The sequence below is a fragment of the Apteryx mantelli genome, chromosome 4 (assembly GCF_036417845.1).
Source record: "Apteryx mantelli isolate bAptMan1 chromosome 4, bAptMan1.hap1, whole genome shotgun sequence".
Classification (NCBI taxonomy): domain Eukaryota; kingdom Metazoa; phylum Chordata; class Aves; order Apterygiformes; family Apterygidae; genus Apteryx; species Apteryx mantelli.
In genome coordinates, this window is record NC_089981.1 from 49,382,421 (window position 1) to 49,394,917 (window position 12,497).

Genomic DNA, 12,497 nt, shown 5'->3' on the forward strand with positions numbered 1-12,497 from the left:
AATCTATATAGTAATCTGGTTGCAGATTACATATAGTTATGCACTGAAAAAACAACAAAAGACTATCAACCCTGTGTATCCTGTCACTGCAACACCTGTGCAGTGAGACCAACACATGTGTCCTTGGGAAATTCAGGCCTCTCTTCTCTTGCACGCCAAGGGTCCGTTCCTGCTGAAGCACTGAGTGTTGCAAACTGGTGTCACTTCAAGATGTCAGGTTCTATTTGCAGTGCAGCTTCACTGCTTGCTGGTTCAGGGAAGCCAATCCTAACATGGTTATTTCAGATTAGGGTTGTTATTTTGGTATGCAATCACAACCAGTTATTGAATACAAAAGGTAAAATTTTCTTGAGATGTAGTTTAACTCCCTTCCACCCACACAATATCCCAGATCGTCATAAACTCTGGGTCTGGCTCCCAGTCTATCCCTTATTTTCACAGAGCCCCTTTTGACTTGCGTAGGGCAATCCCTGTTCCCCATTTTCCACACTTCCCTGCTTGTGCTCTGTTTCCATTCCCTCCTGTTGCCCCCCCCCCCCCCCACATCCTGATGTGAGCTACTCCCTGATGATCACCCAGCTAGCAAATGCCATCTTATGTGTTTTCTCCTGGGGTTGAGGAACATGCTAGAAACGGAGAAAAACCACCACAGCAGGCATAATAACGCTACTGCTGCTTGCACTTTCCACCCACCCAGCTCACTTCCCAAGGCCTATAGACAGAGGAGGCACATGGCCCTTTAAGAAGAACATAATTCGCACTTCACTTTGATAACCACTTTTACATAAAACACCCAGCTCTCTGCTAGAAATAGGAGCTAGACTAATAAATTATCAAATGACTCCAATGCTGGCAACACACTGGCAATACGTGTGGGTTAATAGTCCCTTGTTTTGTAATTTTCTAACATACTCCCTGTCTGACCATAAGTCTTTGAGTTACAACCTTGTTTCCTCTCTTTCTCTCACCCTCCTTTACAGAATAATTCTCCTGCTGCTGGCAGAGCAACACAGTCAGAGATGTCATCCTACTGTATTTTTGCAGTTGTTACCAAATCATGCACAACTATCTAGTTGCAGAGTCACCCAAAATACTGCCTGGCTATTACTTACATTGCTCTAATATGAAGCGCTGTTTCTACTGGGCCTGTACTATTCAATTTCCTTCATGCAAGTTTTGTGCAACTCTTTCTAATACCTCTGCAAGCAAAATCTTTCAGGATGAGTCTTCTGGTTCAGACTAACTCTGCCTTCACTCTGCTCACCAATGGCACTGCCCAGGTTACAGCTGCTTCCACATACTTTCTCTCTTTCAAGTCAGCATCTCCCTGGTCCTTTGCCAAACTCTTCTCCCATTCTTCCATTCCAAATATTCAGCTTGGTGTTTGTCTTCTGCATTCTCATTTGGTTTTCCAGAAGTAATCCTGTCTATAGAGTTTTAGCTTTCAGCAAGGACTCTTATTTTTCTAGTTTTTTTTTTTTCAGGCCCCTAATTCTCCCCTCTGTAATCCCTCCTCCCTTATTCCCCAAAGAATGAAACATACTACCACTCTGTTTCTCTGCAGTTTTATTCCTTTATATCAACTGACTGATTTAGGAACAGTATTAACTTACCCTGGAAACAAGGAACCTTTCAGTCAGCAGAAGGGAGAAGAAAATACATAGATAAAAATCCAAAGGAGAAGCATTTGAAAGTCAGATTATTGGAAAGCAATTAGGATAGAAAGCCCTTCTCTGACAAACACTAATGTGATAAATATTCTAATATCCCTGCTACAGAAGTAGCATCCTTTATTCCTTCGATGGAAAGCAAAATCCACAGGGACTCTTTCTTGTAAGACTTATGCATCTGCAGAGTGCAGCAATAATTTTCTCAGTATTGTTCCATTTAGGTACATCCCAAAAGGAGCATCAGCCAGAGGAATCCTTCCAAAGCTGTAGAGTGTCAGAGGAATTTCCTACTAAGGGCTCAACTCCCACATTCAGAAGTCTATGCACAGTGCTTATTACTTCAATAGCTGTGTGCATGTACATGCAGGCAAATATAAACTTGCATATTTATAACAAATAAGAAATCTATTATTATATAATCTCATAATAAGATGGTTTTCGATGCTATCAGCTAGTTTCTGTCCCAACAGCTTTTTTTGGCTCAGTTCAGACTCTGGAATGCTTTTATCTACTGTCAGCCTGGATGACTAAATCCCAGTCCCCGCTGGACCCTGGAGCTAAAAATCTACAACTTCATCATGGTTACTGTTTCACTCTGCTCCACTTTTGTCCCCCCTTCAGCTAAGCATGTGTAAAAAAAATGTAGTTCCTTTATCTGCAATAAGTATATATTTTAACATATCAGGAAAAGTCAGAGAAAGCATACAGCCATCTTACTTGACTACTGAAAGCTCCAGAAGAGAGCGCCAGGTAAGGCCTAACTGTTCTGTCTAGTTCTTCTGTCTGTTGAGACAACAGGGATGTATACCTCCTGCGATGGCAAGGGAGAGAAGGGGTGTTTCAGAAGCACATGACCCTGGCACCACATGCCCTCAGTGCTCACAGGTAGATAGGCTGCTGTTGTCTAAAGGTTTAGAAAGTCAGTGGTTTCATTTTCATGGACAGTGCATTGCTTTCATCAATTCCTAGACAGAGACACTGCTCACTGAGTTGTGGCATCTTCTGTTATCCTGCCAACTGTATCTGATGTAACCAGGAAGTAAATAAGCTATGCCTCTGAATCACTAGAGCTCCAGACTTCACCTTCATAGACAACTCCAGTATGTAGCAGAGTGGAATCCACCCAAATACAAACACAAGAATTCTGGAAAAAAGCACTAGATTGTATAATATATACTATAAAATACATATTATATAACATGTGTTTCTGTATATTAAATGTGAATGGGAAGAGGAGCAATGAATGGTACTTAGAGGAAAAAAAAACATTAGTAGCACACAGGAATACTTTAAAGGGTGCTCTTGGAGGACTTCTCAGTCAGTTTGATGAGGTGGTTAGGAAACTACACACAGACAGGGAAACGTACATCCCAGATATGCATTAAAGGCAAGCAGTGATCCACAAGGTCTATATAATGAAATCTGGACTCATGAGCCAGTGAAAATCATTCTCCTGCAACCCAAATACTGCTAGAAAACTATCAAAGCAGATGTTAATTTTACAGTCCAAAGTGAGAAGTGAAAGTCTGCAACCACAGGTCCAAACAAACTAAATCCCAGCCAAGTACTTACACCTAGGGTTTCCCTACTCATTGGGCACCTCTGATGGCCAAGCAGTAGTCAATCTGAATTATACTGTGATTCTATGTGATGACTTTCCAGACAGTTAAGCAGCAACAAATCATCATGCTATACCAATACAACGGACTCCCTCAGGGCCCCGACAAAAACAATTCATCCTGAGTATATTTCCAGAACATGTGCTCTTCAGGACATGAACTATTTCATTTTCCTTTCTATATCAGGAAAATCTATGCAGTATTACACTGATGACCACCTATGATGTTTCTGCATAGCTAAGCCCTGCAAGATATGTAACATTCAACACTCACACTTAATTGAAAGGGAGCTGAGAACATTCAGTATCTCACAGATTTATAATGTAGATATATGACAACTGCTATTATCCCAATAGATACATTTTCCAGATAAATCCATCTGTACCCAACTATGCTATTAGCCTAAAATGCAACAAAAAATAAATGAATTGGTGCCATATGAACAAGGTATTTTTGATAATTGTCTTAACCATTGATCTTGGCTCAGACACAGCAGGCTTGCAAACAGCTTTGACGATGAAGAGTGTCAAGTACCTTTTTTTAATGAATAATGAATAAGCAATCAAAGAAAAGCATTTGAACAAAACAAGAACTACAAGAATGAGAGTGAACAAGATGGTGACAGCAGGAACGGAAATACAAAATGGTACTGAAGAAAAGAGCATCTTATTAAGACAATCTGCTTCACAAAGAGGAGAAAAAACAGGGCTTTATTAGTTCTAATGGCCTGTGGTTTTCACTCACTGTGTGTCTCTCTCTCCTTCCATTTCCCTCCACAACCATAGCCCCAGGTTGTTAACACATTCCCTCTGATATGCCCACTAAATAAATAAATAAATAAATAAATGAAAACAACAACAAAAAAAACCATCAGTTCCCCTACATCTTCTGCTCCCCATAATACTTCACCACTTAATCCACACCCTCATTATTCACATCTCTTTCTCATGTACCCCTTGTTCACCCCTCAGCTTTCCGAGTTCTTTCTACCTCATTATGGGCTATTCCACAGTGTACTTGGCTCCTTCCACATCCCATACCTTCCTGTCTGCAGGGCAAGATGCAGTGTGTACTACAGAACCAGACGCATCCTGCTTAACTGGACTGTGCTTGCTGGATGACTAGTGGCCAGGGCAGATACAGTGGCTTATCAGGGATGAAAGGCCATCCAGAGACTCTGTGGGGTCTGGAGCTGACAAGGGTGTAAAAAGAACACTCAGAGAAGATATGGCTATTGCAGAGAAGTTAAATTAATTCTTTGCATTCCTGATGGAAGCTATTGACGACATTCAGACAACTCCACAAAAAAAGGGATTGTGAGAAAGTGTTATGACCACACACTTATTCTGGAAAGGTGGACAAAACAAACAGTATGAAGTCACCAGCAGCTGTTTATCCAAGGGACCTAAAAAGAACTCTAGGTTGAAAGGGCTAAAGTATTACATACTAGCAGGCAAGTCTCTCAGTTAAAACCACTTTTGTGTTTTATAATTGTGAAGTGGAAAATGTGACACCAACTTACAAAAGGATCCCAGGGTAGCCCAAGGAACTGTAAACCCACATCCTGTAAAACTAATGTCTACTAGACAAATTAATAGAAATGATAATAAAGAATAGATTTGGCAGACACTTAGTATATACACCCAGACATGCGCGTCTTTGCCAACAGGTTGGCCAACCTGGTAAGGAGGGCTTTAAACTAGGAAAGATGGGGGAAGGGGAGAGTTATAGTGACAGGGTAGCTGGCAAAAGACAGCTCAAGTCAGGATGCCTCCAGCAGGTGAATGCAGCCAGGGAAGTGCGCATGGGATGTGGCTACGGAGGATCCTCTTGTACCCCTCCTGGGAAACCTGCATGCTCAATCACCTCTGAAATGCCTGTACACCAATGCATGCAGCATGGGGAACAAACAGGAAGAACTAGAGATATGTGTGCGGTCACAGGGCCATGGTCTCATTGCCATTACAGAGACATGGTGGGATAGCTCGCATGACTGGAGTGCTGTCATGGATGGCTACGTGCTTTTTAGGAAAGACAGGCCAGGAAAGCGAGGTGGTGGAGTTGCTCTTTATGTGAGAGAGCAACTGGAATGTATTGAGCTGTGCCTAGGGGTGGATGAAGAGCGAGTCGAGAGCTTATGGGTAAGGATTAAAGGGCAGGCTAGCATGGGTGACACTGTTGTGGGTGTTTACTACAGGCCACCTGATCAGGAAGCGGAAGTCGATGAGGCCTTCTACAGACAGCTGGAAGCAGCCTCACAGTCACAGGCCCTGGTTCTCATGGGGGTCTTCAACCACCTTGATATCTGCTGGAAAGACAACACAGCTAGGCACAAACAGTCCCAGAGGTTCCTGCAGAGCACTGATGATAACTTTTTGACACAGGTGGTGGAGGAGCCAACAAGGAGAGGTGTGCTGCTGGACCTTGTACTAACAAACAAAGAAGGACTGGTGGAAGATGTGAAGGTCGGGGGCAGCCTTGGCTGCAGTGACCATGAGATCGTGGAGTTCAGGATCCTGCGAGGAGGCAGCAGGGCACCAAGTAGGATCGCAACCCTGGACTTCAGGAGAGCAAACTTTGGCCTCTTCAGGGACCTACTTGGAGGAATCCCATGGGTTAGGGCCCTAGAAGGAAGGGGCGTTCAAGAGAGCTGGTTAATATTCAAACATCACTTCCTCCAGGCTCAAGAGCAGTGCACCCCTATGAGTAGGAAGTCAAGCAAAGGAGGTAGCAGACCTGCATGGATGAGCAAGGAGCTCCTGGCAAAACTCAACCAGAAGAAGGAAGTCTACAGAAAGTGGAAAGGGGGACAGGCCACTTGGGAGGAATATAGGAATGTTGTCAGAGTATGCAGGGATGTGACGAGGAAGGCTAAGGCCCATTTGGAATTAAATCTGGCAAGAGATGTCAAGGACAGCAAGAAGGGCTTCTTCAAATACATCAGTAGCAAGAGGAAGACTAGGGAAAATGTGGGCCCTTTGCTGAATGGGGTGGGTGCCCTGGTGACAAAGGATGCAGAGAAGGCAGAGTTACTGAATGCCTTCTCTGCTTCAGTCTTTACTGCTCAGGCCAGCCCTCAGGAAGCCCAGACCCTGGAGGCAAGAGAGAAAGTCTGGAGAAAGGAAGACTTGCCCTTGGTGGAGGAGGATCGGTTTAGAGATCATTTAAGCAAACTTGACACCCACAAATCCATGGGCCCTGATGGGATGCACCCACGAGTGCTGAGGGAGCTGGCGGATGTCATTGCTAAGCCACTCTCCATCATCTTTGAAAGGTCATGGAGGACAGGAGAGGTGCCCGAGGACTGGAAGAAAGCCAATGTCACCCCAGTCTTCAAAAAGGGCAAGAAGGAGGACCCAGGGAACTACAGGCCAGTCAGCCTCACCTGCATCCCTGGAAAGGTGATGGAGCAGCTCATCCTGGAGGCCATCTCCAAGCATGTGGAGGAAAAGAAGGTGATCAGGAGTAGTCAGCATGGCTTCACCAAGGGGAAATCATGCCTAACCAATCTGATAGCCTTCTATGATGGAATGACTGGCTGGGTAGATGAGGGGAGAGCAGTGGATGTTGTCTCCCTTGACTTCAGCAAGGCTTTTGACACTGTCTCCCATGACATCCTCATAGACAAGCTCAGGAAGTGTGGGCTGGATGAGTGGACAGTGAGGTGGATTGAGAACTGGCTGAACGGCAGAGCTCAGAGAGTTGTGATCAGTGGCACAGAGTCTAGTTGGAGGCCCGTAGCTAGCGGTGTCCCCCTGGGGTCAGTCCTGGGTCCAGTCTTGTTCAACTTCTTCATCAATGACCTGGATGAAGGGACAGAGTGCACACTCAGCAAGTTTGCTGACGATACAAAACTGGGAGGGATGGCTGATACACCAGAGGGCTGTGCTGCCATTCAGAGAGACCTGGACAGGCTGGAGAGGTGGGCGGAGAGGAACCTCATGAAGTTCAACAAAGGCAAGTGCAGGGTCCTGCACCTGGGGAGGAATAACCCCAGGCACCAGTACAGGTTGGGGGCTGACCTGCTGGAAAGCAGCTCTGCGGAGAAGGACCTGGGAGTGCTGGTGGACACCAAGTTAAGCATGAGGCAGCAACGTGCCCTTGTGGCCAAGAAGGCCAATGGTATCCTGGGGTGCATCAGGAAGTGTTGACAGCAGGTCGAGGGAGGTGATTCTCCCCCTCTCCTCAGCCCTGGTGAGGCCACATCTGGAGTACTGTGTCCAGTTCTGGGCTCCCCAGTACAAGAGGGATGTGGCACTACTGGAGCAAGTCCAGCAAAGGGCTACAAAGATGATTAGGGGACTGGAACATCTCTCTTATGAGGAAAGACTGAGAGAGCTGGGACTGTTTAGCCTGGAGAAGAGAAGGCTGAGAGGAGATCTTATCAACGCGTACAAGTATCTGAAGGGAGGGTGTCAAGAGGATGGAGCCAGATTCTTTTCAGTGGTGCCCAGCGACAGGACGCGAGGCAATGGGCACAAACTGAAACACAGACACTTCCATCTGAACATGAGGAAATTCTTTTTCACTGTGAGGGTGACAGAGCACTGGAGCAGGTTGCCCCGAGAGGTTGTGGAGTCTCCTTCTCTGGAGATATTCAAAACCCGCCTGGACGCGATCCTGTGCAACGTGCTCTAGGTGACCCTGCTTGAGCAGGGGGGTTGGACTAGATGATCTCCAGAGGTCCCTTCCAACCTCAACCATTCTGTGATTCTGTGATTTATAGTATATATACTATGTTTGGGAAATGGGCTTTTTTAAAGACAAATCTTTCTAAGGCTATTTGAATTTTTAGAGGGATTCAACAAAATTGTCAACAAGGCCAATCTGTTTGATATATTCAGATTTCCAAAAGGCTTTTAGCAAAATTCTTCATCTAAAGCTTTGAAGGAAGCTAAGCAGCTAGAAGGAAGGTCCTCGCATGGATGATGAATAGGTGGCCAAAAGACAGAAAACAAAGGTGGAAGTAAAAGCTCTGTCCACTACAAGAACTGATATCAGCAGCAGAATTCTGTAAGAAACCTGCACTGTTAACACATTTGTAAGTTATACCGAAAACACAGAAATAACAAAGGAGGCTGATAAGGGTAATTCATAGTACAAAGGATGTCTGAGGACTGGAGACTGACTGAAAAGATCTGTAGAAGGACTTTATAGCATGAGTGACTGGTCAGAAAAATGACAGAAGACATTTCATGTAGATAGCTAAAGTGGTGCACAGGAGAAAACACAAATTCTACCCTCATAAAAAAAAAGACATATGAACCGATCTCTACCACTCAAGAGCAGGATCTTGGTGTTATGATAGAAACACTGTGGATGACAGAAGTCATCTGGATCCAAGGAGACACTGAATAGGTTAAGGGAAGAAAAAAAGAGACAGTCAACTCAAAAGGTTCATAAACTACAAACTGGAGACTGGAAGTGTATTGGGGAAAACACTATACATACTTACCATTTTCTTTAGTCTTTTCTAGGCATCTGTTTATGATGTTGCTGGAGATAGGATATAAGGCAAAATGAACCTTTGGTCTGACCCAGTACGTTTGTTATGAGGGTTTTTTTAATCTTTCACTCAATAGGAACATTAATACGATCTCCTTCCCTTTCTCCCTCCTCCAAGTAATTTTCACTGTTCTTGACCTTAACTTTGAGGTCCTTCTGTTCCTTTTGACCTTTCTGTCAACAGATTCAGAAGTTTAGTCAACAGATTAACAATGCTTAAACAATGTTCGTTTCTTCAGAAGAAATCAGAAACACCATTTTAACCTAGAAATGCAGACCATGGAGATATCCATAGAAATGCAAGACTCTCCATGTGAAATGCACTTGAACATGATTTTTAGCCAAGCCTCAGACCAGCCTTCACTTTAAGCACGCTGCAGAGCATTCTAGGAACAAATACAAGTAGCTGGAGATGATCTAACTAGCAGCTAATGCCTAGAGATCATAAAGGATTAAATCAAACTCTTCGCTTGACAGACAGCTTTTCTTTGAAATAGTCCCAAAACACATGTGGTAAAGGAATTCCAATCTGGAAAGAAGGAATTCTAGCTGCAAAATTTTTTCAACACGAAAGTATGCTGGGGGGGGGGGGGGGAATTTGAGGCAGAGTGAAACCTGATGAATGTCATGTTTACTAAACACAAAGCAACCCCAAAGCATATAGTACCTCCCCCCATGTTAAATACATGCACGCAATAAAAATAGGAGAGCTATTCACATGCAAAATCTTCAGAATTAATTTTCTCTGAATCATAGCTCAGGCAGTTTTACCTTTACATCATTTCATCCTGCTCTAAAAACACTACAGAAATCATGAGAAAAACACCTGAACCTGGTATTTGCCATTATTGTTATTGTTTCCAGCTTTCCTAAAAGCAACCCAGGGCAGGATAGTCCAAAACTGCACTAGACTATTCTGTCTCTCAGATCTGACCCAACAGCTAGGTTATAAGCTGTAGAGACATCATCTTGGTTATCTGTCTGTATAGCCCCTACCATAATGACCCCTGACCATCCAGGCACAGTTTCTATAGCACAAACAATAGAGGAGGTACTAGTAAAAGGGATGAGCTCCTTTTCCAGCTTCTTTAAAGCCTGGTGAAAAGAGAGAAACACTGTGGGTCCTGCATGATAAGACCTTCTCTGTATTCAAGCAGTAACGAGGGGAAGAAGAGTCTAGTGGGTCCTACCAAGGATGGAGTACTCTCAGCAGCCAGTGGCCTCAACAGGCAGGAGTCCCTCTCTTGCCCTCTAATGCTGCCTGCATGTCTGGCAGACAGCAGCTAAACCAGCCACTCTTGGTCCTGTCAACATTTCCCCTCTCTTCTACTTGCTGCTTTCCCTGGTCTAACAATCAACATGAAGTAAAAACAAGTTCAGCTACTACACTCCACAAGCAGGAAAAGAGATGAAAAAACAGTGAGCATCAATCTACACCTTTTAATCACAAGCAGACACAAACCCCTGTGGATACATCTTCCCCATCCTAGTGTAAGCCTGCAGTCACACATTTATAGCTGTACTCCCATTATCACTACCAATTTGGGTGTTTGCAAGTTCATGCTTTCCTGCTTCCAGGGCAAAAGGTGTCAACTCCAGAAGCAATTGTTTGCATAAGCAGACAGGATGGATCTAAGAGCTAAAAGGCTCATTCTGTATTAAAAACCCACACAGGTCAGACTGTGCCTTTTCTGCTGTGATGTTACTTAGTTGTGCCCTCCCCACCCCCCCGCCCGCAATCCCTTATTCATGCAATATACATTATTTACTTCATGGCTGCATGAAGTAAAGTTGGAAACCAACAGATATCGTTTCTCTCTCCCCTCCCAGAAAAAACAAACAAACAAAAAAACCCCCCCAAACTAGGAAACCACTAGTGCAGCACGCCTCAGTGCTGCTGGATCTTCCTGTCTCCTTATGCCTTGAACAGATCCAGCATGTCACTGAAGCTGAAGTTATTGGTGGCCAAGCAACACCTTTTCCCTTCCTTTACCATGCCTTCAAGAGGAGCTATTGGCTGTGCACAGGAGCAGAGCCTAACAATGCAGACAAGTGTCTGCCTTCACAGTTGCAGGGTATTTCAGTCATTTCCCTTCCAAAAAAATCACCAGGTTGGGGATCAGGAGATGAACAGATAAATTGAACATAGTATATTCAGTTTCTGGTTCTTTTAACATACCGCACCATCTTCTATCAGATGTGAGATAGCAAGCTCTTATTTAAGCATATTTCCAGATGTAAAACACAAAGTCTATGACAACTAATAAACTCTACCTGATTTCTGGCCTCTCATCCCTGATCTTCAAAGGCGGCCTACAAAGCATTTGCAAATGATGAGTCTGGGAATAGAAATTCATAACCATACTAGAGATTAAAAGTTATGGACTCATTAATTTTAATGGCATATTCCAATTCCTTGCTACTCTCACAAAACACTTATTCCAGGTGATAATTACCTCTTTTTTTCCCCTCTCTGTTCCTTTCCATCTAACAAAGGTATCACCACTCTCTTTGCTAACACTTTCCTTCTGCTCAGCAAGTCACCTTTTACCTCAGATTAACTTCAGTTATACTAATGAGTTAGACAAACTCAGAGAAACTGTTTTCAAACTGTATTTACTTCAGAAAGCTCCTACTTCTCTCTCAGAAAGGAAGAACCACCCCAGCTCCTGAATGCTGCTTTCTTTTTTTGACATTATCACATTGTTTTTTACTTCTCCCAAGAAAGCTAGAACATATGGTTTAAATCGTTATGGCTACACAAAAAAAGAGGAACACCAGAACCAAAGATTCATTCTTCTTTACCTCAAGTGACAACTGTCTGTAGCTTTGAAGATGACGACGACAATTACTGCTTTGTAGATAACACCCCTATAGCTAAAGGGGCTACCAGAATTTAGTTATTTAATTGCCATGTTAGACTTTTCATAACATGTACCACAATAGGGCTGACAACTTTAACCCATTTGCTCTGGGGGGATACTGTCAACAAAATATGTATGTTACAGATGGTGTCAGTCTTTAACAGAAATAGCTTTCATTTCTCATGACAGTGGTCTGAAGAACTTTTACTTACTGAAAATGCAGAAGGTGGCATCATTGCTAACATGAGCAGAAGAAACAAGTTCTTCATCTTCTCCTGTGGAACAGAAAGATTATTGATCAGAATTGCTTGCTTCTTTGCTGCTTGTATGGTGGCAAAGCTAAGATATCAGACAGTAGAAAAATGGAGGTGGGACTAAAATCAAGGTGAGAAAAGAAAAACAGTTTTTCACTCCCTGGATGGGCGAAGGCAACTGCAAAGACAGAAAATTACTCTGCACAGAAAGCCAGAACGTAATTAATGAGTGCAATTTTTTCCCTGAACTTTCCTCTGGTATTACAAGAACACCATCCCTGGGCACAGTGGAGGATAGGATGCATGCTGTTGCTTGTCTGCTTTCCAGCATTTCTCATATACTCATGATAAAAAGAGTTTAAGATGATAATGCCTTCAACCAACCCAAAGTGGGAAATTTTCCAGTTAATGTTTCTGTACCCTGTGTTCATCCTGTGTGGCTTGGTGAGGCTTCATGTCTTCCTTTGTGTAATCTTGCATGTTTAAAAATCTTACAGTTTGTCACGGATCGCTATAGCTAGATTCAACCATCAGTAGTTACAGTTCTGCAGAGCCAGAAAGGAGATCGGGTCACACAGACTGGTA

General features: G+C 43.6%; 1 protein-coding gene across 1 annotated transcript in view; it reads right to left on the reverse strand.

Annotated features, from left to right (window-relative positions):
- The window catches only part of PAPLN (papilin, proteoglycan like sulfated glycoprotein), a 29,763-nt gene extending 28,400 nt beyond the window's left edge, over window positions 1-1,363 (reverse strand). Inside the window, exon 1 of the mRNA XM_067295672.1 lies at window positions 1,265-1,363. Within this exon, the coding sequence (XP_067151773.1) occupies window positions 1,265-1,363 (99 nt within the window). The remainder of the gene's footprint in view (window positions 1-1,264) is intronic.
- Between the last annotated feature and the right edge of the window lie 11,134 nt (window positions 1,364-12,497).